At 42.8% G+C, this 27612-nt stretch overlaps 2 protein-coding genes and 1 long non-coding RNA gene across 6 annotated transcripts in view; 2 read left to right on the forward strand and 1 right to left on the reverse strand.

Annotated features, from left to right (window-relative positions):
- Positions 1–5559, forward strand: part of mkln1 (muskelin 1, intracellular mediator containing kelch motifs) — a 28007-nt gene extending 22448 nt beyond the window's left edge. The window contains exons 18-19 of one of the 3 annotated variants that reach the window (XR_012592665.1): positions 134–1581; positions 1637–5559. Coding sequence is in view for 1 of the 3 variants with exons in the window: in XM_074625603.1 (XP_074481704.1) it covers positions 134–255 (122 nt within the window). In the remaining 2 variants the exon portion in view is untranslated. Of the gene's footprint in view, positions 1–133 lie in introns of all 3 variants that reach the window. The other 2 variants (XR_012592666.1, XM_074625603.1) reach the window with 2 other exon arrangements.
- podxl (podocalyxin-like) lies at positions 5353–27612 on the reverse strand. Of its 2 annotated transcripts, none has more exons than XM_074625610.1 (8): positions 27163–27612; positions 12258–12908; positions 11182–11636; positions 11064–11087; positions 9577–9712; positions 8935–8978; positions 8690–8809; positions 5353–8018 (listed from the first exon to the last, which is right to left on the reverse strand). In XM_074625610.1, the coding sequence occupies exons 1-8, from the start codon at positions 27206–27208 to the stop codon at positions 7824–7826; spliced, it is 1671 nt and encodes a 556-aa protein (XP_074481711.1). In that variant the 5' UTR covers positions 27209–27612; the 3' UTR covers positions 5353–7823. The 2 variants fall into 2 exon arrangements, with proteins under 2 accessions (XP_074481711.1, XP_074481710.1); XM_074625609.1 differs by having other exon boundaries at positions 5353–8021; positions 27163–27603.
- Positions 10945–11660, forward strand: LOC141761943 (uncharacterized). The gene is made up of 3 exons (XR_012592668.1): positions 10945–11101; positions 11202–11478; positions 11569–11660. It is a non-coding gene; the product is annotated as an uncharacterized LOC141761943 (long non-coding RNA).

A 27612-nucleotide genomic window follows, 5' to 3' on the forward strand; every position in this document is an offset into this window, starting at 1 on the left:
TTTCCTGTTCCTTTGAGTTAATGACCAATCATAGTTTGCTAACATTTATCATAATTTAAACCAGTCAAAAGAAATCATTAGTCCTCCTCACCTCCATAAACATGATGAAAGTCCTCCTGTCTGCCTCTCTCAGGTTTCTCAGACGTCGACCAGACGTACGCTCAGCGGACGCAGCTCTTCGACACGCTCGTCAACTTCTTCCCAGACAGCATGACTCCGCCCAAAGGCAACCTGGTAGACCTCATCACGCTCTAGCCCCTCCGTGCACCTGATGGGACTGGAGGAGACAGAGACCAGTTATTTTTCTATTCCTGAACCCTTCCGGTGGGATTACACGACATCTGGAACTCTCCATCACGCTGACCTCCTCCTGCTGCTGCCACAGTCTGCCGGTGAGGGTCAGAAACACACACATTAACAACACTGTGGTATTCGGATACGAGCGGAACTCCACGACCTGAGGTGTGTTTTTCTTTTCCCGAGATATCCGTTTGGTTTTTGTTTTTTTCTTCCTTGCTGATGAAGATCTCTTCAAAGCCCCTCGAAACTCTGCCAAACATCGCTTGTGTTTTTTTCTTTTTCACTCCCCAGAAACGTTACGGCCAAAAAAGAGGATTTGTTTTCATAAATTCCCCCGCTTGTTAATATATTTGAAGACCGGACTGTGCGACCACGATACAGGAAACAACTTCACTCTCCAAAGCTACGAGCTCTTCTGTTCTTTTGGGGAACATCTCCTGCAAAATCTGACGTAAAACTTTTGATTTTGATGATTTAGTTAGCTTTTCTGCAACACATGCACCTTTTTTTATGATCGTGACGGCCGTGCGGAGGCATAAAAACAATTTAATAGTGTTGTAGAAACAATAGAGGAATGATTCTATGAGATAAAGTTTAATATATATAGATATATATATACCTTTTCTATTGGTTTGGGTTGTTACGCCTGTAAAACTGGCTGGTAAATTAGCATTTACTGCAGGAGACACAAGGTGAAGTTTTTTCCTCATTAGTTAATGAAGTGGTTAAATTATGTACAGAATATGTAAATATACATATAGGAATTGTTTGGGATTGAACAGATTCGTGTTCTTTCTTGTTCCTCTTTATCAAAACGTCAGGGTCCACCTACAGTACGGAAACCTTCTGGCTCTACATTGAATACTTGTTCTACTTATTGGGAAGAATTTAAAGCAGTTGGTGTGCGATTGTGAATGAAGTGCTGGTGCCAGTTTGACAATTTCGCTTCTTCTACACTGGGAACAACAGGAGTGCGTGGCGGCTGCGCTGGCGGCGGTGTTGCGTGGCATGGCGGCTGCGTGATTCACGCATCGGGTGTTCACACCAGCTGCATTTCAACTGCGTTTCTGCTGCTGTCAGCTCCTTCTTTCTAAACAGAGTTTGCCTTTCATAATGGCCGTTTCATTTCATTATAAATGTAATTTATATTTATTTCAGACAGAGAAAGGTTAAGAAACGTGTGGTTATTTGTAAATAATAGTAATAATCCACAACTAAAACTCCGTACTATATTCATTCATGGAGCTCTCCAAGTCACTGCATGTTCTACAACACTGTCCGGCACATATTCAGAATAAAAGCCTTGTGTTAACAAATTAAAGAATTCTGTCCACAGAAAAAAAAATGCTTGGGGGCTTTTATTTGGAAATGAAAGCAGAAGGTGTTGATTTAAAAACAAGCCTTTACTTTTTTACAGATATAGACATTGAAACTGTAGTAATGTTGCTGGTATGATGTCAATATACAGTCAATAGGTCACCTTCACTGTCTGTTGTTGCTGTGAACCGCACGGCTCGCGTCAAAAATAGGCGAAACCTCGAATCTCTAGAAGAGACGAAGCTGCTCTGACCTGTTAACACGGATGCTGAAATAACAGATAACGCAGTCGGCACGCGCTGCTGACGTTCCCAGTGTGGACGAGGCTTTAGAGTGGGCATTTTATGTCATTGTGTGTTGAGAGGATGGTCTTTCAGTGTGATGAAATAGTTGGTTCAATCTTTCTTCACTTTATTCTCCCTAAAGAAAATCCTAAATGTCGACCGCAGGATTAAAGGGATAGTTCAGGTGCTTTTGAAGTGGGGTTGTATGAGGTTCTTCTCTCTAGTCAAGTGTCAAACCGGTTTGATATTAAGCCACAACACTGGACCGGACCGTGATACCGAATTTTAACCACTAGATGTCGCACTTGACTCATCAGCAGCTTGTCACAAAATGAGCTGGTCCAGCTTAAGTGAGTCTCTGGGTATATGGCAACTTGACTATCCGGAATTAACATTAGAGATATCCACAATTACATGATGACTAGTTGTAATTACATTATGACGAGTCAGAAATCATATTCCAGATATCTGTAACGTCATTGTGACCAGTCAAAACAGGAGGACAGGAGTTGGACCCTTTTCCGACGGTGGAACTGAAGCCGTTATATCTCTGCTCTCTTCAAAGCAACCAGACTCCATTAACAAAAACAGCAATTTTACCTCGCTGGACAACACGCGGGAGTTGCTGGTCTACTGCCGATGCCTCGATCGGTTAGTTTGTTGATGTTATTGTGTGACTTTGGTGAAACCGAACTAAAACATCACACAATACCACAAACACACAAACGATCCGATCGAGGCAGCGGTAGCAGACCAGCAACTCCCTTGTTCTGTGAGGTAAAATCACTGTTTTTGTCAATGAAGTCTGGTGGCTTTGAAGAGGGCAGAGATAATGGCTTCATTTCCAAACGGAACGGGCCGTCTGAGGTAAAGTAAAGCGCTGAAAATATTCTAAATAAAGCCAATAAAGCAGTACATTACTTTGCTCCCGTGCTGGTACTCCTGTAATAAACTGACTATGGAGACGTTCTTCATACAACCCCACTGAGAAACATCCCAACTATCCCTTTAAGCACCTAGTAATGTAAACACTTGTCAGGTATTATCCACTTATACCGTGGCCATCTTTTTATATTTCTGATAGTGACAACATGACGCTTGATTTACTCACATAGGAGGAATGTGAAACTGCTGATTTGAAGTTCAACTGTGGTAAAAGAAGAGGCCAGTTTTAAGCAAGTTCTATTATGTATGAATGAACACAAGTGTTTAGTTTAAAAAGTTTACCTCTGCTGTCACCAAATCATTACTGGGGATGTCGGGCTCCATCTTCTATCGGTGCTTACTGCTCACTCCAAGTCCCACTCGCTCCTCATTCACCGTCTTCCACGACGTCTCAGTCGCTCGGACGCTAACGGATTGTTTTGATCGCTAACAAACATCCCATATCGTCAATCAACAACATGATTGTCTCTCCCAGTCCGACATTTATTCTAACAACAAACTGTGACGCATCAGAACACTACCCGTCGTCCCACATGGCACATCCGCTATACGACTGTTAACCACAACGTGTACATAATTAGTGCGTAATGTACAGGATCGGTCCTTTTATCTACGAGCTTGAAGAGCATTGAAGACGACAGGGCTGAATATGGTTTGTCAGTTTAATGGTGAATTTAAAAAATCTTGTCTTTCATATTTAACACTATTTTTACGAAGGCTAAATCAGACTTTATGATCAGACGTCAACTAGTTAACAGTCCCTCTTTATTGGACAATGATTTATGCTCTTATTTTGAAATTAAAAGGGCCATACTGGTGTGTATGGTCCTTAAAGGGTCAGATATAAAGCTTGGATTGGAATCGTTTGATGCTTTTACATTGAATGCACTTAACGTGGAATCTGTATCTGGTGTATTCAGCCAAGATGCTTCAATTCCTCACTTGCTTTGCTCTGCTTTTTAAATTCATAATGTGCGTATTTACAGTACGACAGAGAGCTTTTCATTAAGTGCACTGTAGTATGAAATGTAAAAAAAACAAAAACCCTCGGGGTGCTGTTTACTGTGATTGTGGGTGCTCTGCTACTGCACCCATCATCACTGGAAATCATCACTGCGGGTGCGTTTCACTGACACTGGAACAGAGGAGTTATTTCATGTTAGTTCACACAGTTGAGTGACAAGTAGCCGGTCACTCAGGCAACATTCGATTCCCATAATTCATCCGTGTAGGAGATTAAAACCTATTATAGTTTAGGTGTTGCTTGAATAGCACTCCTAATATTGGGTTAGTTTTTTATGCGCGAGGCTGGAGGATGGAGTCGCACAGCAGTTCGTGAAAAAGTCACGAAATGTAATATATTGATTCGTACATGGACACCAATTTCACATTTTCTTTGATGTTCAGCACAAAATCAGTTTGTATGTAATCCACGTTATCGTGAACCGGGAAGTATAAAGAGCAGCGAACGCCACGTAGAGAGGAGGCCGGGGTGGATGGGTCGGTCAAAAACACACAGGACCGGTGTTCGTGTCCCGTCTGAAACCAGAAGTCAAAGCTGATTTATTTGTCACGTAACTTCCATACTTAAGTTACGCCACTTCCAGTGTTATTTTAACCCAAACCGCGATCTTTTCCTAAACCTAACTAAGTATTTTTTGTCACATATCTTCCGTACTTAAATTACAGCACGTCTGGACCACTAAAGCTAACTAAGTAGTTTTATTTTGAAAAGACTGGAGTGGAAATTGACACGTGCGTCACGCGTTTCTGGACATTCATAGGAAAACGCGCGAAAAATACGTTGTTGAAAGTCGTTGCTGAGCGTCACAGAAAAATAAAAATTTGCGTCTATGTCCACGAATCAAATAGATTAAATCACGTGACTTATCTCACAAGCTGCCGTGAGACCACGTCGGTCTGTTCATGTACGTTTGACTCGTGTTTCTGCAGCCCTGATACCGACTAAATGGAAACAGATCGATGATGTAGAAAAATGAAAAGACACCAGAGAAAAAGCAGAATGCTATGCGAGGGATTATTTATGATATTTTGACAACATTTAAGGCTCATCATGCTTGCAGTAGAATTTATTTTGTGCCAGAAGAAAACTGTGTTTAAAAAAAACGACTAATTGAAAAGCACCTTTGTAAAGAAAAAAAAAAAAAAATGCCAAATACTACTTTTCTTTTTGCTTTTTTAGGGTAAATCTCCGTCACACAACTATGTCTGATGGACGGGATGTTATTTTTTAATTCTCTTTCTTTTGTTCTTGCCCTTCTCTCGACCCCCGGGGGGGTCTCAGGAGATTTAAAGGCCGGTACTCTCAGATCAGTGAGCACTACTACTGTGGATAACAGTGAATGTGTAGAAAGCCTTGTAGTATTTGCATTGTACGTAATGTATATAATGAATAAAGATTGTATTTTGTTCAGGTTTTCTTAACTGCCGTCTCTGTGGTGTGTCAGCTGGACAGAACATACAGGAGAACTTTACAGAACCAAAGTGGAAAAAAAAAGACCGCCTTTATTTCGCAAATCTGAACAGGTAGAACAACATGACCGCCGAGGCGGTCGACAATTTACAGCTTCCAGTGTGTCAGACCCCTGCTGTTCGCCTTCAAGCAGCAAACAAACCATAAATACATCAAATACTGGTAACAGACTTTGGTGAAAATATCACAGCTATAATAAAAAAGTGAAACACACAAACACAATAAAAAACAAACAAACCGTGGAGTGGAGTGCCCAAGGTGATGGATTCACTTGTATATAAGTACATACATATATATATATATATATTAACTTCTTAATGGGTTTAAAAGGAAGTAAATTATTAAACTGAACAGAATCCAAAATGAAATTCTGCTGTGAGGGTTTTAATATCAAGTCAGACATCTTAAAGGTCCCATATCGTGCTCATCTTCAGGTTCATACTTGTATTTTGTGTTTCTAATAGAACATGTTTACATGCTGTAATGTTCAAACAAAACTTTATTTTCCTCATACTGTCTGTCTGAATATCTCTGTATTCACCCTCTGTCTGAAACGCTCCGTTTTAGTGCATTTCAACGGAATTGCGTTGCTAGGCAACAGCTTGGGTCCATGTTTACTTCCTGTCAGCTGATGTCATTCACATACACTGCAACAGGAAATAAACTGGGACACATTTAGAATGTTTACGTTTAAAACTGTGAAATGGTCTAAATATTGTATATTTGTGACATCACAAATGGATTTGTCACAAAACGGCTTGTTTCAAACGCACAACTTCTGAATACGGGCTGTGTTTATTTCTCCGTTGATTGAGCGTTCTGATAGTTTAACAGTATTTATATATATATAACCTAAACCTGCTTTATAATATAAAATGCATGAAAATCTCACTTTATACAATATGGGACCTTTAACATGTCAGATGACTCCACCCGTCCAGCAACAGTGATAAAAACAGCAACTATTTACAGCGTTCGCTTCAGTGTTTTACAGCAAATTCAGCATCAGTCTAGTATTATTCTATTTAATAACTATATTTGATTGATTGATTGATTGTTGAGTCAGCATCTTTTAGTGGTATCATGTTATACACCGATCAGCCATAACATTAAGACCACTGACAGGTGAAGTGAATAACATGGATTATCTGGTTACCATGGCAGCTGGCAGTGGGGGGGTATATTACACAGCAAGTGAACATTTTGAACTTTGTGTTGGAAGCAGAAGAAATGGTCCAGCGTAAGGATGTGAACGACTTTGACGAGGGCCAGATAGTGCTGGCTAGACGACCGGGTCAGAGCATCTCCAGAACTGCAGCTCTTGTGAGATGTTCCCGGTCTGCAGTGGTCAGGACCTACCAGAAGTGGTCCTAGGGAGGAGAACCGGTGAACCAGCGACAGGGTCAGACCCGAGGCTCATTGATGCACGTGGAGAGCGAAGGCGTTTTCTTTTACATCATGTGGATGGCGACCAGTCAGAGGTGTCGACTCGGCCTCCAGATTCTCCTGATCTCGATCCGACGGAGCATCTGTGGGATGTTCTGGACAAACAAGTCCGATCCATGGAGGCCCCACCTCGCAACTTATACAGGACTTAAAGGATCTGCTGCTGACGGCTTGGTGCCAGATACCACAGCAGACCTTCAGAGGTCTAGTGGAGTCCATGCCTCCACGGGTCAGGATATATTAGGCAGAGGGTCATCATGTTATGGCTGATCGGTGTATAACCTCCAGAATAATATCAGTGTTTTAAAAGTGTCCGTTCCCACTTTACGTCCAGAAAGCACGACACAAAATCTACTTGTAATATGTCCGTATACTCCCTCGAGTCAAAAATGTGGCATTTTGGATGAAAACCCTTCATTTGTCTTATTTCTAACCACCCTGTGTCTTTGTGGACATTCTCTTTTTCTATGAATCGTGCACCAACGTTCAAACCTTTACAGCCTTTTACAGCGGCAGCTCCTCTCATACAGACGACACGCACTAGTGGACAATCACCAGGACGCTCCGAAGCATCCTGAGGTCATCTATAGCTAAGTTAGTAACTCTAGAGCTGCAGAGCCTCCAGAGCAAAGGTTCTTCCTCTCTTGCAGGAAAATAACATAAAAATAGTTTATTTACAGGTGCTTGTGTACAAATCAACTTGTTTTTAAAGAAAAGGCACAATCTGGGGGTTCGGAAGTCACCTATTTCTATCCTGCGTAGGCACAACAGTGATTGATTTAGTGGATTATTCAAACATGTTTCCAAGGCCACTGTGTATAAAACTACTGTAGAACTATAACAGACAGACAGACGGACAGACAGCGTTAATACGGGGGTGTGGTTGTTCTCTATAGGATGTGTCTGTTTGTGAGAAAAGTCTTCTGTGGCTTCAGGGACAACAATCCATCCCAGGGTCAGGAGTGTAAGATAAGGGTGTTTTTGGTGTGGCTGGAACTAGCCAGGTCCTGTCGCTGTCTCCTCCTTCGTCTTCGTCTCTACAGGTGAGTGTCCTCCTCGTCGGCTATGTCCTCCTTCAGCAGGTTGTCGATGGGGACGATCCAGCTGTCGTTGAACTCCCCGTTCAGCGCCATCATCTTCTTTTCCTGCATCTCCGGCTGCACCTCCATCACCTCCAGCGTGGGGTTGTCGTGGTAACCGTTCTCCACCGTGTGCAGCTCCTCCGTCAGGTGCTGCTGCAGAGATCAAAAAGGACAATTCATATTTGATTCTGTATGTTTATTAGGGCTGTCAAAAATGAACGGGATATTAACACATTTGTTTTAACGCCACTAATTTCTTAAACGCATCAACTTGCGATTTTTAGGTTGTAGCGGCTCAGTTTTAAAGCTAATTTGAGCATATTGTTTTATGCTAAATGCAGAACCTGTGAGAGTTTCTGCACAATATTTGTCATTGTTTTTTCCCCAATAATAAATATATACATGCATTTTCATAAAGTAGCATATTTGTCCACTCCCATGTAGATAAGAGTATTAAATACTTGACAAATCTCCCTTTAAGGTACATTTTGAACAGATAAAAAATGTGCGATTAATTTGCGATTAAATAGTTTTAATCGATTGACAGCCCTAATAGATTAGCATTTATTAAAACAGGAGGAGCATTCTTGGTGTGCGTTATATAAATTATATGAATGTAAAATGCTGTATTTCATGGTTTAAATATAAACACTGAAATAAAAGCCTGAATAAATAATAAATCCCATTCTGTAGGGACCACTGGATGCTACAGGGGAACACTATTGATCCTCACAGGCTAAAAGAAAAAAGAACAGCTAGTAATATCTGATCACTTCTTGAGGATAAGGATCATTGGGCCACGTAGAAGACTCTCCACCGACCTGGTTCTCGTTGAACGGTTTGCGGTGGTGAGAGGCGCAGACGGCGAGGATGACGATCATGATGAGCAGAGCTCCGCAGGAGGCCAGGATGGCTATCAGGGTTTTGTTATCTGTCGGTTTCTATAAGCAGAGAATAAAACAACAAGAGTGTAGAGACAGTGTCCGGCTGCAGGAATCTGAACCACTGACTACCAGTGTTTACATGTTCTGATGATACCATCCAGATAGTGTAGTGACCCTCTTACCTTGGTGATGTCTTCATAGTATTGATTTGCAAGGTTGGTTTTCACTGCAAGATACATTCAAAAGTATTTGTTAGTAGACAATAAAACTACAACTTCTTTAGGTTTAGGCAACAAAACTACAACTTCTTTAGGTTTAGGCAACAAAACTACAACTTCTTTCAAAACGACAACTTCTTTAGGTTTAGACAATAAAACTACAACTTCTTTAGGTTTAGGCAATAAAACTACAACTTCTTTAGGTTTAGACAACAAATATACGACTTCTTTAGGCTTAGGCAATAAAACTACAACTTCTTTAGGTTTAGACAACAAAACTACAACTTATTTAGGTTTATGCAACAAAACTACAACTTCTTTAGGTTTAGGTAACAAAACTACAACTTCTTTAGGTTTAGGCAACAAAACTACAACTTATTTAGGTTTATGCAACAAAACTACAACTTCTTTAGGTTTAGGCAACAAAACTACAACTTCTTTAGGTTTAGGCAACAAAACTACAACTTATTTAGGTTTAGGCAATAAAACTACAACTTCTTTAGGTTTAGGCAATAAAACTAACGTCTTTAGGTGTCTGTCTCTGGGGTTTATAGCGACTGATGACGTCTATTCAATAACCTGACAACAGTCTAATCGGCTGTTTACCTTTGCCATTTATCTCCACACTGTCAAACTGTTTTTTGTCGTTGGCAAGTTGATGATACGTCAGGGTGCAGTTTCCATCTTGCAAATTGATCAACAGCCGCCTGCACACCTCCACCAGATCTTTCTCGTCCTTATCCTGAAGGGAGAAATGACGCATCTGTAAACATCTAAATCAGCCACATAATTTACTTTCCATGAATGATTGTGAATGACTCAATCTCCGAGCTTCTACCATGATGTCAGTGTTTGGACGGGAAGGTCAAAGGTGACAGCTGAAGTCATATCTTCCTGTGCTGTGTTGTGCTGTGATGTGTGGAGTATTTCTGGTGTGTTATGGAACGGCACAGCTGCGTAGGCAGTCCGAGAGAGAGACGGTGAGTATATAAAAGAGGTGTGGGAACGAAGGAAACTAGTGAAAGGCAGGAAGGGTTCCCACTAAGACACTTTTTCCACCCAGTGACTGGAATCCTTTTTTTATATAGTGAGCTTCACTGCTTCCTGTCCTGTTGCTGGATCCACCCTGAGCCTCCTTCAGCGGTGGGAAGTACTCAGTTTCTCTTTGACTTGTATATTGGTAATGAAAAGTTGTACATTTATATTAATGACTAGTTTATATATTTAACTGGGAGATCATTTAAAGGGAAAGTCCTTTTTTTTTTTTTTTTGTAATCTGTCTGGAGCGAAAAACATGTGATCATTGTGATGAAGGTAACACAGTTTATAGTCTAAGTATATAGTATATAAGTCTAATGCAGTGAGTGCCAAAGAGACAATGTATTACGGAGTATTAGGGCCACATTGAGGGAAAAACACATCTGAGATTTACACAATAAAGTCACAATATTTCGAGAATAAAGTCATAACTTTACGAGAAAAAAAGAAAAATAAACATGTAAAATTACTTCTTTATAATATTATGACTTTATCTCAGATGTATTTCTTTTCCTCAATGTGGCCCTAATACTCCGTCGTACCGTCGTACCGTCGTACCATAGACCTACAACAATGATAAATAAAAATGAAAATGTAAACAAAAAAACAGTTTTGTTTTTTTTATAAATCCCGAGGGAGCCGCTGGAGAGGAGCTGACGAGACGCAGGTTTCTGACCTCTGATGTCTAACTATATGAATAAAGTCACATAAGCAGAACAAGTCAGTTCATCTGCAACTAAAAGCTGTAACGCCCTAAAAAGAACATGATGCTACAATATATATAAAAGAAAAACACGTCCTATTGTTCTTATTCTTCCTGCAGGATGTTGCTCAATTATTCTCCATCTTTAAACTGGAGGGACTTTGGTGGAGTAAATGTCAGTGAAGAAAGGAGTGGAAGAGGGCGGAGGGCGGAGGCCTGCGTCCCGTTGGACGGGACAATAGCGGTGAGAGTCGATGAGAGTCGGAGCAGGAACTGTGTTTATTATCACGTCTATTGTTTGTGTGAATAGAAAACTAGTCTGATGCCTGAAACAGATTTAAAGATATCTTACCTCTTGTCCGCTGTTTAGAGAGAACTGCAGAAAAGAAAGTCAGAAAAGAAGTTGCGTCAGTTGAAAGTATTTCAGTAATATGTGTTAAAGTGAAGCTCGGTCTGCTCCCTCGTCTCACCGAGAACGTCTTTTGCTGAGCTGCTGTGCTGGTGGAGACGACGGTGGTTGTTGTGGTTGTTGTGGATTGCGGAGACGTGGTTCCAGCTTTGGTACTGGAGCTATCTGCTGCAGGAAGTCCCACCTTGTTCGTGGTGGACGGGGAGACGGTGTTCCCGGTGTTCCCGGTGTTCCCGGTGTTCCCGGTGTTCCCGGTGTTCCCGGTGGCGTTCCCGGTGTTCCCGGTGGTGTTCCCGGTGTCCCCGGTGTCCCCGGTGTTCCCGGTGTTCCCGGTGGCGTTCCCGGTGTTCCCGGTGGTGTTCCCGGTGGTGTTCCCGGTGGTGTTCCCGGTGGTGTCCCCGGTGGTGTTCCCGGTGTTCCCGGTGGTGTTCCCGGTGTTCCCAGCCAGGTCTGGACTCTTCGATGCTGTCTGATCCGTCCTTGTGGTCGTCCCAGTTGTTGTGTTGGTGCCTTCAACTAGAAACAACATGTGATGCACAACAACCCTCTGAGCCGCTCAGTGAAACACACAGCAGTCTTTATCTTTATGAAACCACCTAATTAAATAATGAATATAGAGTGATATTGTGCTTTTAGCTGACGTGTGTCTCCTCACTGTGTTGAGCGATGCTCCTTCATGTCTATGTAGAGCGAGCACAAGCGCCAGCAACAGGACGCTGACTTTAGTTGACTTAACGGACACAGGTGAAGCTGTTAACAAGACATTTCTGATTCTTACAGACAGTCCCTTTAATTAGATCAATCTTTGTAATTAGTTAAGCATTTATTATTTTATTATTCACAAGATTTATTTCAAGTCAACTGTTTTGGATAAGTTATGGTAAATGGACATTTATATGTCACCTTTTTTGTCTTCCGATCACTCAAAGCGCTTTACACTACATGTTCACCCATTCAACCAGGACACTTGGAGCCGGGGATCGAACCGCTAACCTCCCGATTGGCGGACGACCTGCTCTACCTCCTGAACCACAGATGGCCTCATGGCCTTTACAAGTTTTAAATAAACCCTCAGTCGCTCCCATCAGGTGTGTTGTTTCCTGTTGGTATTCGGGGGGGGTTCACAGAAGAACTGACCTGCTCCGCTCGTGGTGTGAGTCGGGGACTGCTGTCCCGACGTAGAGGCACCTGTCGACACCTTTGGGGTCTTGGTTGTCCCCACATCGCCAGGCTGATTGACAGGCGCTGCAGTCCCAGTATTACTGGGTACGGAGGCTGCAGTGGTCTGAGGTGTTGAAGCAGCATTGGGCGACACCGCTGAACCGCTGTTGGCTCCTGCAGCCGGGGTCATGGCGTTTGGTAGGCCGGGGGAGGGAGTAGTCCTCGCAGTAGTCTGGGCACCAGAGACGCTACTGGGAGATGCTGCTGTTGGGCTTTTTGTGACAGTGGATGCTTGTTGTTGGGTGGTGTTGGGCTTGTCTGTAGGCTTGGATGTAGTCGTCTGTTTATTGACCGCGACAGCAGGCGTGGTGGCCGTGATAGTCGGCTTTGCGGATGTCGTCGCCTCAGTAGAACTGTCTTTGTTCCCGGTATCATTGGTCGATGGCGCTCCAGTTGTGCTAGCAACAGTTACGGTCGTCGCAGCAGTCGTCGCAGTCGTCGCAGTCGTCGCAGTTGTCGCAGCAGCAGTCGTCGCAGTCGTCGTCGCAGCAGTCGACGCAGTCGTCGACGCAGCAGTCAACAGCGTAGTCACAGCGCTCTGACTGTCGCCGTTTGAACAGAAACAGCCTGCAAGGAGAGAAAAACACGATCATTAGATTACAATCAATTAAAACCCTCACAGGTACTGCATTTAGCATAAAAAAATATGCTCCAATCATAACATGGCAAACTGCAGCCCAACAGACAACAACAGCTGTCAGTGTGTCAGTGTGCTGACTTGACTATGACTTGCCCCAAACTGCATGTGATTATCATAAAGTGGGCATGTCTGTAAAGGGGAGACTCGTGGGTACCCATAGAACCCATTTACATTCACTGATCTGGAGGTCAGAGGTCAAGGGACCCCTTTGGAAATGGACATGACAGTTTTTCCTCGCCAAAATGTTGCGTAGGTTTGGGGCGTTATTTAACCTCCATGACAAGCTAGTATTTTTCAGACATTATTCTGACATATTTCAGACTTTTTGGACTTTTTCAGGAACGTTTTTTTACATTTTTTTAGATTAGTTAGATACTTGCCCAAAGTATGTCCGTACCAAATTTCAAGACTTTTGACCAATCAGATCAAATGTCTCTTATCATACTAAATACAGTCTTTGGGCACAAATGGGTTAATAGAAAGGTATTGATTATTGCAGCTTTCATTTATAATAATAGCATTTTTTTTAATGGTCAAATTCAAAGCTGGCGGAGGCCCTCTGAAGTCTGAGCCGACGCGGCGTCGACCTCTGACCCCTGGACTTCCTGCGGTCGGTTGCGGACAGCTGTACGCTTCGGCCACAACAGCGCTCCGTCTTCTTCTGTTCCTCTATTTATAGTTGACCAGGACAGGATGCCGCACACAATAAACTTGGAAGCACCACACCCCGCGACCACGGCCCCGTTTGGACTGAACAATCCTCGCCGCCTGACTCCACCGGGCAGAAAACAATGGCTTTACCCACACATCCACCCCCCCCCACAACCTCCGGGCTTTCTGACCTCCACCCACCTCCAGAACATCCACACACAGCCACCGGATCATCAGTGTGATACTCCCTCAGAGGACCATAACGGTGTTTTAACAAGCTCCATTGTCCATCGAGCAAACTGAAACTACTGATGAGTACATGCAGTTGAAAGCTCCAGAACGGAGACTAAATGGTCGTCAAGGATGAACTTTGACTCTCAAAATACTTCATAATCGAACTGCACCCTGCTACCGACGGATACCACACAAATCCTCCTCTCACAAGTCACCACGGCAATCAGTGTGGCATGTTTAGGTCACATCGGAACGATAAGGCTATTATATATGTTTTCTTATTGTAAACAAATCTCACGAAAAGACCAAAATCAACAATCCATTCATCCGTGTTCTGGTCAGAGGGATCCTGACAGATCTGGTTCTGCAGGTTTCTCTGAGTCTTGCTCATCAGGAGTCATTGGAGTCACCTGTGATCCCCTCAGCTGCTGATAATCAGCCTGGCTGGGAGGCTCTATATCAGCAGGTTGGCTGCTCAGTTGGTTGTGTGTCTGCAGAGAGTCAACACCTTCAGTTGGCTCTCTGGGTTTGTGTGTGTCTTTAGCCAGCCTCTACTTCTCTTTGTGTCCCCCCTCAGTGACTCCCAACTTACATCTCATATTGGTCCGATACCTTCTTTGTTGGTGTATCATCATTTCTGGTAGATTTAGTGGGCGGTTGTGGGGAGTTATGTTCCCCTCAGTTTCTTTTTAGATCCCAAAGGACCCTTTTATTATTATTTCTGTGTGCAGTTTAGTTTTGCTGGTTTCCCAGTAGCAACCCCTGTCATTCAGTTTTTTTTGGGGAACGTAACAATTGTGGGCTCATCCGGGATTTAAATATAAACCACCGGATCGCCACCAAAATCTAATGGATCGGTCATTGTGCCACACCCAACCCCTCCAAAAAATGTCATTCAAATCCATCGCAGACTTCTGGAGTAATCCTGCCAACAGACAAACAAACCAACGCTGGTGAAAACAAGACCTCCTTCCTAGGCCTTTGGCCTTGGCGGAGGTAAAAGTAATGAATTTCACAAGACTTAATCTTTAAGTTTACATGTTAAAATGTCACTAATTCATGGATACCTCCAACAACCTACATTTATTGCAGCAAATTCTCCAGTCAGCAACAGTAAGAAACATATTTTAAAAGCTCCATGTGCTCGGACATAACTCACTCTTCTTTATCTGATGTTCAAGAATCCCTGAAAAGCTTATAAGCCACCTAAAGTTCATACTGAATCAAATGTTCAGCATGTAAGGAATTGTTGCTCAGACTTTGTATAACATAAACAAACGTTTCCCCCCACAACCCGTTCAGGATATTCTCACGAGCTATACCCTGGCCAGTAATTCCAACAGCATGTGAATGCAGCATTAGAACGGTGTCAGGAGTGAGCAGATAAGGTCAAGTGGAGGCTGGTAGAGCCGAGCCTGTCCTGTCTCTGGAAAGCACCGACAACATCACTTATCAGCCCCTCAGCCTGCTGCCGTAAACACCGTTACTAAGAGAGCGAGGCTGTCGGAGATCTCCGCTCAGAGGACTCCTTTGATTGAGCTGAGTGTTCTGAGCTACGGGACATGAGCGACTCGCTCCTCTGAGGCTTTATGACAGCATATAAGATTCAATTCATGACGGCTTTTTACGTTACGTTAGAGACCCTGAATCCAGCCGATTTTAGACTGTTACCAGACCATTAAATAGGTGTTATCAATCGCTTTAAGCCCCATAGATGTGGGTCAATAGGGGCCTACTACACCCACTAGTAGGTTTTATCATCTATTGAAACATAAAGAAGTTGTAGTTTTGTTGCCTAAACCTAAAGAAGGATTTTCTCATCAATGTAACTGTAAAACTTTCCAACATGACATCACATGAAGGAAATTCAGTCCACTGATGTCGGAGTTTTTCCAAAAGACGATTCAAGGCTGCAGATTGACACACTAAGTTATTACAGTGACCAAATCTTTCCTCCTAACCACACTCACTTTATCTGACGTGATGTCTTCATAATGAATCAGTCATTGTCTCGTCCCGTCCTGCTGTCTCCTCTTTCACTCCCCCCCCCCAGGTGTGGCGTCTTGTTTTTGGCGTGACCCCGTTGACCCGAGCTGTCACTGATGCGTCTGTTTCTTAGCGGGCAACAGCGCCGGTTAATTCCCACTGCTATCAGCTACTAAGGCTGTTTTTACCCCTCGCCCACTCATTCCTCACCACACACACACACACACACACACAACCTTTTACTAGTTTGTTTACGTCTAAAGAGCCGTTACTTTAGTTACTTACTAGAATAACTCTCACTCTTTTATTAGAATGAGCATAGTATCATATTAGAAGTGAGATAAGCACTTAATCGCACATTTTTTCTGTTCTAAATGAACCTTAAAGGGAGATTAGTCAAGTATTTAATCCTCTTATCAACATGGGAGTGGACAAATATGCTTCTTTATGCAAATGTATGTATATATTTATTACTGTAAATCAATTAACAACACAAAACAATGACAGATATTGTCCAGAAACTCTCACAGGTACTGCATTCAGCATAAAACAATATGCTCCAATCATAACATGGCAGCCCAACAGGCAACAACAGCTGTCAGTGTGTCAGTGTGCTGACTTGACTATGACTTGCCCCAAAACTGCATGTGATGATCATAAAGTGGGCATGTCTGTAAAGGGGAGACTCGTGGGTACCCAGAGAACCCATTTACATTCACACATCTGGAGGTCAGAGGTCAAGGGACCCCTTTGAAAATGGACATGACAGTTTTTCTCACCAAAATGTACTGTAAGTTTTGAGCGTTATTTAACCTCCTTCACTAGAAGCTAGTATGACATGGTTGGTACCGATGGATTCATCAGGTTTTCTAGTTTCAGATGATATCAGTATCTTCACTCTAGCTTTACAACTGAGCCGCTACAACCTTAGAAAGATCGATTGCGTTAATGTGTTAAAATCACTTTATTTTGTTTTTCATGTGCTGCAGACAAACGTCCCTACAGCACTAATGATATACAGCACATACCTAACCTGAATGAGAACAATAGAAACAACTGGCGGAAAAAAACAACTGAAGTCCGTTTAGTTAACGCTTATTGCAAAATTAGAAGACACACACACACACACACACACACACACACACACACACACACACGGGCCCAAATCAACAGAAGTGTTTCCTGTCACTGAAGCCAGCCAAGAAGAAGTAGAGAGAAGAGCCAGGGAAAGGACAGCAGGTCGGTTCTCACACCCTCCGTCTGCTGTCTGACCCTGGATCAGGTCAAACACACCACGACACGAAACACACAGCAGAACGACACGCTATCACAGAGACGTCACTCTAAAGGACAGGTAGAGACACGGAGGAGCAGACGGAGGTCAGAGAGGTCGCTAAGTTCACGGTCAGGAGAGCAGCATTAGTGATGTATTTCAGTGAGTTCTGGATCAATATCTGTCATTGATTTGTGTTGTTAATTGATTTACAATAATAAATATATACATACAAAAGAAATATGGGATTCATTTTGCGATCACTGAGTTTCATGGCACAGTTTGTGTGTGTGCCGGCTATCCATCCAGTCACCCCCTCCGACTGTAACCCCGGATTAATGCGCGTCCGAGCATGAACGTGCACCGCGCTCGCCAAACGGAGGAGAGTAAATAAATAAATGTAGCTGTCGCTCCGGAGCAGCGGCGGGACAAAGCTGCCCGTTAGCTGTGTGACAGCCACACAAAGGCCCCTCCGGCCCCCACGTGTGGCCACGCAAGAACGGGCCGCAGCCCCCCCATCCTTTTTACGGGTCCAGCTGCCCCCCCCCATCCTTGTCCCCTTTGAGAGAGAGGTAATTCAGCTCTCCGTGGGACTGGAGGTCTTCACATTGTGACGGGAGGTGAGGAGCTGTGAATGTAAAAACACTCAGTGGGAATAAAAGAGAGACGAGTGAAAGGGAGGAGAGAAGGAAGGATGGGGGGGGAGAAAGTGAAGAGGGGTCCGAGACACCGTAAATCTAACGGCCACATGGAAATGACTGACCACACACACACACATTCACACACACACACACACACACACACACACACACGCACACAGACACACTCACACACACACATTCACACACACACACACACACACACACACACACACACACACACACACACACACACACATACACACACGCACACAGACACACACACACGCTGGCACCTTTTCACACATTATCCACAAACAACACACTCCCTGTCCTTGGAGACCAGACTGGTATGTGTGTTTATGTGAGCTGTGGGGGGGTGCTGATGGTAAAAGTTCAATGTTAGAGCTCCGTCACACACGCACACACACATACACACACACACACACACACACATAACGCACACACACAGCGCAGGGTAGCAGGCTCGTCTCTGAAACCATTACAGCTGTGTGTTACAATACACTGAGCATGTTTTCTCTGTAGTACTATAACTTTATTTATACATCATGTAGAGACAAACTGAAGTGGGATTTCCACGGCGTTTAAGTGAAGGGAAGATCTTGGTATCATATGAAACTAGAGAACCTGATGAATCCATCAGTACCAACCATGTCATACTAGCTGGTCATGAAGGAGGTTAAATAACGCTCCAAACGTACACTAAATGTTGGAGAGGATAAACTGTCATGTCCATGTTCAAAGGGGTCCCTTGACCTCTGACCTCCAGATGTGTGAATGTAAATGGGTTCTATGTGTACCCACGAGTCTCCCCTTTACAGACATGCCCACTTTATGATCATCACATGCAGTTTGGGGCAAGTCATAGTCAAGTCAGCACACTGACACACTGACAGCTGTTGTTGCCTGTTGGGCTGCAGTTTGCCATGTTATGATGTGAGCATATTGTTTTATGCTAAATGCAGTACCTGTGAGGGTTTCTGGATCAATATCTGTCATTGATTTGTGTTCTTAACTGATTTACAATAATAAATATATAAATACATTTGCATAAAGCAGCATATTTGTCCACTCCCATGTTGATAAGAGGATTAAATACTGGACTAATCTCCCTTTAAGGTTAATTTTGAACTGATAAAAAAAATGTGCGATTAATTTGTGATCAACTAATAATCGCGATTAAATATTTAATTGATTGACAGCCCTAACTCATATACATAGGGAATATACACTATATATATGAAACTGTAGGGAATGATACAAAAACAAGTAAAAGAGACAAATCCAGTGGTGTTTTACACCTTATAGTGAACGAAGAGAACGAAGAGAGGCTCGGTGTGTCGGTATGTTTCATGTCGCACACACACTTTGTTCGGCGCTATAATGGAGCAGCAGCCGTTTTCTGTTTTCCTAAAACCTGAGGAGTGACGGGAGTTCACACAAAGTGATGAGGCAGATGAAAAGACTGATGAGAAAGATGAAGGGAGGAGAGGAATGAGGAGGAGGAGGAGGCGGCGAGCGAAGGTCCATGACGGTACCAGCCACAGACCTGATTAATGGACACCTGGGCGTGCAGCGTGGCATGCTGGGTAGAGGGAGGGGAGTGCGGGGTTACAGTAAGAGGTGAAGGCGAGCGGCTCTTTATCTGCCGGCATCAGACAGTGATGAAACGCTCGGCTTTACAGAGAGCAGAGGTTCCCTCCCTGAAGGAACATGCCAGCCGTGCCTGGCCTTTAAAAACAAGATCCAAGATCCAAGATCCAGCGCATCTGGACGGAACAACGCGGCTCCTAAAAAGGGCTGCCTCGGACCTTCAGGGTCCTCCGGGGAGGTCAGGAATGTGAGTTGCATTACCAACGAGGGTTCGAGCTGTAAAACTGAATCGTGATTGACTGGGAATTACTCTGCAGGTGTTAGTTTTCTTCCTCTTTGGCATCGACTCTGCTCTAAATCCTAAAGGGTCACAGCGACTACCAATCAAACTTGTTGCCAACCATTTTCAAAACAAACCAGAGTTCAAGACTGACTGGTTTCAGCACATATCGGCACGCTGTGAAGATCTATTTGCAGAGACTGAAAACTTTCCTTGAGATATCTTATCTGGTACAATAAACAGCACATCTGTCAAGGTTGTGTTTGGGAGCAGGGACTGGTTTAAAAAGTAACTCTAATGGGGCGTTCAAGGACGCGTTATCTGCAGACAAACATTAAACATTGACAAATTCAACGACATTATTAAAACTCTCAAAAAAAGCTAGTAAGGGGACCTTGAGTTATGAATTTTGTTGTCAAAAAATAAGCAAACGGACATCAAAAGATCTTTTCTTATGTGGACTATCAGGTATCGGAGGGTCCTGACGACACGCTCACTGTGGTGGATTCTCCGGGATTTAGAAATCTAAAAATTTGCAGGTAAATTTCTACATCTGAGACGACGTGTATAGGAAGACAAACAACAAGCCTCCATCACAACTCTTCAAAGTCTTCTGAGGTTTTTAACACAACTTATATGCCACTAAGTTTCTAAAGTTTCTAAACTGAACCCATGATTACAGGGAATGAGGATCACGGAGCAGTCTGGGGCGCGCTGCCATCATGGAGGGTGTAGCATACGGATCGTACATTATATATCACCGGTCTATTCATCTGTCATCTGTCAATCATCAGAAATGTATAAAGTACGTGCAAAAGACAATTTCCCATATAAAGAGAAGCAAAGGGGCGATATATATTTCAAAATTGAAGTTTAGGATATCGATCCTTACGAATTAGGAGGACCTTGACAGCTCGCCACTCATTACGGTCGCTGATGTGTTTTGCCGTTAGTGAACATCGTCAGCAGTTCAAACTAAGTAAATCTTCCGAGGCCGATGTCCAGTTTACAAACAGGTAGGTATATGACCTTCAGATCTACAAGCCAGGGTCACAAACTTTCTCATTTTACAGCTAAACCGTGCACTACAAGATGATTCTGAGAACATCTGAGGAGAGAAATAGGCATTACAGTAACAGAATATTGATTCATGTTTGATCAGCGCTGCCTAGTTTGACCGTTTGGTCGGAGTTTGTGAGTGATTGACAGCTGCTCAGAGACGGCAAGGCTCCAGCTCGGCTCTGATTGGTTGTTTTCCTCCGGTCTGTGAAATCCTGCAGATGCCGTTAGGAGCACCGGAGGACACAGAGGACACAGAGGACACAGAGGAACATGATTTCAGATTACCTGTCTCATGCACTACTGTCAGGATATAGCGACTGTTTTATAAACATAACTTTTATTAATCATATTTGCTCCATTTCTTCCCACTGCTGCTTTAACTAGTGGCTTGCCGAATGCGTCCGTGGTCGCTCGTAGTAACTTACGGGAATGGTTGGCTTAGATAATAAACACAGATGAGTATGTATTTAAAACTGATTTAAAACGAGGACACCTGCATGTTGTGTTTGTTTTTTGAGCGACCACGACCTCTGTTCTCTTGAGAATAGTTTTTCCTGTTTTCAACAACACGTTAACAGAACACCAGATTAGATCCTAAGTCTCTAAGTTGTTTTTCATGAAACGAAACCAACGGCTTCTCTGGAAATATTCTATTCTCATCCAACTGGATGAAAAGCCTCCCTGCAGTGGGAGAGGGAGAGGGCGAGGGCGGCTTCAAGGCCGTCTCCTGCCGCCACGCCCTCCTTTGGGAACTGGGATGTTGATAAAAGTTTTGTGTTTTTTTCCCCCATCTATTGTTCTCCGTTCTCTCCCGTGTGTGTACGCCAGCCAGCGCAGCCGACCCCAGACGAGTGTGTGCCAAGCAGGCAGCGGTGTGTGGACGAAGACGAGGCCAGGAACCCCCGACCGCCCGTTATCTTGTAGGAAACGGACAAGTCGTGAACCCGCAAACACAACAGAGAGATGGTCTGCGTCGGGGTTAGGAAGTCCTGGAGAGGAGAGATAATATTAAGATAACTGATGATCTTCCAGTTCACGAGCCAAATGCTTTATACACCGATCAGCCAGAACATTAAGACCACCTGACTAATATTCAGTAGGTCATCCTGACCCGTGGAGGCATGGACTCCTCTAGACCTCTGAAGATCTGCTGTGGTATCTGGCACCAAGCCGTCAGCAACAGATCCTTTAAGTCCTGTATAAGTTGCGAGGTGGGGCCTCCGTGGATCGGACTTGTTTGTCCAGAACATCCCACAGATGCTCTGACGGATCGAGATCTGGAGAATCTGGAGGCCGAGTCAACACCTCCAACTCGTTACCATCCACATGATGTAAAAGAAAACGTGATTCATCAGACCGGGCCACCTTCTTCCATCACTCCGTGGTCCAGTTCTGATGCTCACCACGTGCCCGTTGTAGGAGCTTTTGTAGACTGAGACGTGATGCTGAGCCCGAATGACGAATCACTTGTTGACTCTGATTTTGTGCTTCTGATTTACATTTTGTCTTTGTCCTTTTCCAGGACTTTATTTGTACTGTATGTATGAGCTGAATCCACTGAGTTATGAAATGTTTTTTTTTTTCTTTTTGGAAATGCAAAATGTATTTACTGTATTGTAAACAATAAACATTTGTCATGCTACATGCCCTGGACATTGTGTTGATGTAGTGTGTAATGAAGACTCAGTCATGTTAGAGTCTGATCTGACAACATTGTTTTGGTTTTGTGAATGTAGTTTGAAAAGTTTGTGCTGACAGTTTTGAGAAAAGGGTGGAAGGTTTTAAGAAATGTGTATTAGCGATTGTGGAAAAACTGTAATCATTTGATGATTCACTAAAACGCTGCACATCTTGACTACATTTTACATTTCATATGAATGTTCAGCTGTAGTGAGCATTGTTGGAGGTGCAGAAAAAGTAAAATAGCGTGTGGAAAAGTGGCCGATGCAAAGAGAAACTGACTGAAAACGGCGTGTTTATGAGGAGACAGATGGAGGAGAAATACATGTTCATTCTACCTGCAGGAAATCCAGTTTGCTTGATTTGCAATGAAACAATGGCCATTGTGAAGAAAACCTAACACACCCCATTTTGAACATTTTTTTGTCCCCAGATCATCGAGGTAACAGAACAGAGAACCGAGCTGAAGGATTTAATAGTTTTGAACACAATAATCTTACATCTCCTTGAATAATATTCAGAGGAACAGCTCAACATTATCCGTCAGGAGTTCAGCACCACTCTCATATCTGTCCGGTTAACACAGGCCGAATATGTGCCAGGAGTTTTTCTTGGCTGGGCGCAGTGACTTCCTGAAGTTTTGTGATCACCGTGACAACCAGCGGAGACTTCAGGAAGCTGCTGCGCCCAGCCAAGAAAACAGCCGTGCACATGACGCACATGAAGCCCCGTCCAGGAGAGCCGGAGACCTCGTTCACAAGATGAAGATGTCATTCTGAATCATTTCAGAAACATGGATTCACATTTTTAAAGCTGCTCTTTTACTAATAATAGTGTGTACGGTCCAAAGTTAAATTAATCACTCTAATGTATATCAGTGGCGCTCTCTCCTCCTCTATCTGTTGAGAGGCAAGAGGAAGATCAAAATATTAATTTAGATTCAGATTCAGACACCTTTATTGATCCCAAGAAGGGCAATTCAATTCTCAGCTTACCCCACAAACACACACAGACAAACATCCAACATGTTGTCAATCACAGATCACTACGACTGACAAACAGACAGCAGATAAGATAATAAAATAGATAAAAGGAGAAAACGAATAGCTAATAAACAGACATTAAAAAACTGTCAATAAAAATCTCACGTGAAATGACTATGGAGGCTCGTTTGGAAATTTTCTTCTCTTATTTCACGTAAATAATTCACTGAAATGTGTTTCTGAAAACATTTGAGGCGAGAAATAATCCATGCAGTTGATGAATCTGTCTTTATTTTAGATCAACAACGTTTATTTTAAAAGATCCCCGGGAGTTTGGAGAGGAGGCGAGTCGCGTTGGACGCCCGTGATTTGCATAAAGTAGACGAGCCCTCAACTTTATGCAAATGAGGAGCGGGCGTCGTGACGCCTAGTCTCTCGAATCGCGACGCCACGCTACCAGAATGCATTGCGCGGCTGCTTACATAGACAATGAATGGGGGGCGTGGAAAGCACGGAGGCTGTGGACACGTACCGTCACTCCTATTCTATTTCTACGGTGTGGCCACGACACAAAAAATTATTTAGCGCGCAGACTTGAAAGTAGTATCGATACCTCTGTGTGGAAAACAACAGTGTCTCTTTCCTTGATGCTCTATATCCACGGTGAAATGACCGATGTTGCATCCTGACATCTGCAGTTCATTCAGATGGTGACCGTGTTTTTCTGTCAGGAAGGTTTATCACATGGATGTTTTAACAACAAAAGCAAACTGCAGATTGTTCAAGTACGATAAATAAATCACTCATTTTAGAAAGATCTCACAAAAAGTGACTTAAACACGTGAAGATAGTGTCTCGGTGTTCAGCCTTTATACTCTACTGATAACAGGCCGTCGAACACACAGACGCAGATGCAACGTTCACACGCACAAAAAAATGTGTCAGGCTTTTTATTTTTAGAATAAAAAGAAGAAGTGCTGACGAGCCTTCAGATTGAGGGCCGTGTCACATGTTTTCTTCACGCGCTCAAAACTAAATAAAAGCCTCCCACCATCTGAATCCAGAGACTGCAGAGTGGTGAGAGAGCGGCAGGTGCATAATTAAAGAAAAACACTTTCCTCGCCTCTCAGCCGGGGGGAGGTCAGGGGGGGGGGACTTCATTATTCAGCCTCCTTGTGTCCACAGACACGGCGGCTATTGGAGGAGCTTTGGAGGGAGTGGGGGGGTTCTTAACGGTGGGATGGTGGGAGGTGGAGGGGCAGATGTTTCAGCTCCGACTCCTACAGATTTCATACAGTCCACACAGCAACACTGATGCTTCCCAAACAGGTCAATAAAAACTAAACTAGAGGAGATGCTCGTGCACTTTGCACACAATTTGTGCACAAAGAAGACAAAGAGGACTCGGAGGACTGGCAGCAACCCCGGCCTGTTGCAGCACGTTGCACAAGTTTGTCCCTCTTCCTCCGACGCTTTCTGTTTTCTCAGAGCCGAGAAACCAATCAGTCGGATGCATTTATGAGATTTTATAACACTAACTTCTATCTTTATATGACATGTGCTTGATGTCATTTTTAAATGTTATGCAACTGCTCTATCTTTGGTATTTGAATCCCATAAACACCCATCTGTTACAAGTATATTAGCGTTATAAAACACGCACACACATCAAGAACTCCTTCATAAATCACTCTATCTCGTTCCCTCGAGTTACATTATAGTGCACTTCTTCCAATCATTCCTGACAGTCCACACATCGCTGATGTACGGAGTGATGTACTTCAGTAAAGTGTGAAAGATATTGACAGATTCAAACTTCCAGGATCAATAACTCATAACAGAAACGTTGTTAAAACACCAACGAGGGCTCTTTGTAACCGTAGTGAGGTAGACAACGAGCTACAACCTCGTTTTAATCAACACATAACACATAACGTTGGTCTCTATGTGCAGCCGGCCGTGAGACAAAGTGCAACGCCGAAAAGATAAAAATATTCAATAACTTCAGTATTATACAGTGTAGTACCACCAGAATTACTTCACTCCGTACATCAGCGATGCGTGGACTGTCAGGAATGATTGGAAGAAATGCTCCGTGAAGTAACTCGAGGGAACGAGATAAGAAACTGTTTCTCCTGGAGGTTTTGGAGGGCTCCGTATAAGTACATACTTACTTAAGTACAGTTTTGAGGTACTTGTCCTTTACTACTGCATGTATTTGACAGCTTTGGTTACTAGATATGTTGCCAGGATTGTACATCCAAAACATAATATGACCTCAGAAAACACAATGCAACAAGTGGTTCCCAAGCTGGAGGTCACCACACAGGAAGAAAAGATGATGAAGAAGAAGAAACAGAATTCTGTTCTCTAAATGTATGTCTCCCTTTCTTTGTGAAATACTGCGTACTTCCACCTCTCAGTGATACAGCGTGAGTAAACCACTGGATTAAAGTACGTCAGATTATAGTTCCACATGTTCATGCATCAGTAAATCCAACAAATATAATAAAATAACACCGTTCAGCGGTGAACTCAAGCACAATTACGAGCTACTTTATTTGATTATTTTTCAATTGTAATGTCCTTCATATTTCTACTCCGCTACATGTAGAGGGAAAATATTGTACTTTTCACTCCCGTTATATGACAGGCATAGAGAATACAATGCATTGTTCGTCAAACTCTAATAATGCAATATATATTATATTATAATCAGTCAGAGGAGCTATTTGTCTGCAAAATTATACTTTCATTTTGCTACTTTATGTACGTTTTTTGGGATAATACTTTAATAAAAATACAATATATAATTTGCATTTCTATCAATAATTTTAGAAATAATGAAAGCAGCGACATAGTTTAGAAAAAGTAATTGACAACAATGCATCCCATAAACACCCATCTGTTACGAGTATATTAGCGTCATAAAACATGAACTCATTCATAAATCATTAACAAAGTAAGAGCATGTGATATTGCATAAAGTTTTCATAAAACAAGAAAGATAAATAAATAAAAATAGAGAGAAAATAAACACCAATAATGAATAAAAAATACTTTTACTTTTTGTAATGGATTACTTTCTACATTGTTGTATTAGTACTTTTAACTTAAGTAAAGGATACTTCCTCCATCACTGTAAACGTACTTTTACTGTTGTTTAAGTATAGCTGCATTATATTCTACTGTTTTAATAGCCTACTTTTTTTCATTTTTACTTAGGCTAAGTCAGAACTTTTACTCGTAATGGAGGATTTCTACATAAATGTTAATTAATTAAAAATGAATATTGCTGCTTTTTTTTAAGATAAAAGATCTGAAAATAAAAACACAGAGTAGGGAAAAGGTGGGAAACTATTCTGCTACTAATGTGAGTTATGTTCAGGTGAATTTACACTCCATCTAGTAGTAAGTACATACTACCTGTCCTTTACTACTGCATGTATTCGACAGCTATAGTTACTAGATATGGTGCCAGGATTATACATAGAAAACATATTATTACCTCAGAAAATACAAATGCAACAAGTGGTTCCCAAGCTGGGAAAAAAAGAAATTTCCTTATGAAATACTGCATACTTTCACTTCTCAATGATAAAGTATTTCTACATTAAGTCAGATTATTCTTCACATTGTCTGTTTTCTTGCAGCTTTAAATGATGCTGCTGCACAAAGACACCACTCCTGCTTTCACTGCCCAAAAAACAACCATGCACATCCTCTAATATATCCAAATAGAGAAAAGCCACTGTTGCTATTAAACTAAATTGTACTCACTGAGTGAAAGCAGCAGCAGCCACGTGATCCTCACAGTGGCTCTCATCCTGTTTCAGATGGATGGATCCTTCATGCAGCGACTATCCGTTACTTCTTCTTCTTCTGTGGTGGATGATGAACCCAAAAGTCTGGAGCCGTCCTGTCACGCCTTTCTCCTTCGATTTCTATCTCGAGTAAATGATCTCGCCCCAACGTATTGTTAAACTTTTCTTCTCTTAAACTGAAAGCCAAGAATGCTTTTGTTTGTCTGTCTCTCTCTGTGCAGACTTTCAGGGGTTTTGGGTTGGGGGATTTAGGGGGGAGGTAGAGAGTGTTTCTGTGGTCTCCTTGGCTGTATACCGTTGTCTCTCTCTCGCTCTCTCCCACAGTAGTGGCTTGATGCTGTGCTCAGTCCAAATGTTCAGCTGGTAGTTAGCAGCCCAGGAGCTCTGCCCACACTGCCTCTCCCCT

This window comes from Sebastes fasciatus, chromosome 23 (genome assembly GCF_043250625.1).
Source record: "Sebastes fasciatus isolate fSebFas1 chromosome 23, fSebFas1.pri, whole genome shotgun sequence".
Classification (NCBI taxonomy): domain Eukaryota; kingdom Metazoa; phylum Chordata; class Actinopteri; order Perciformes; family Sebastidae; genus Sebastes; species Sebastes fasciatus.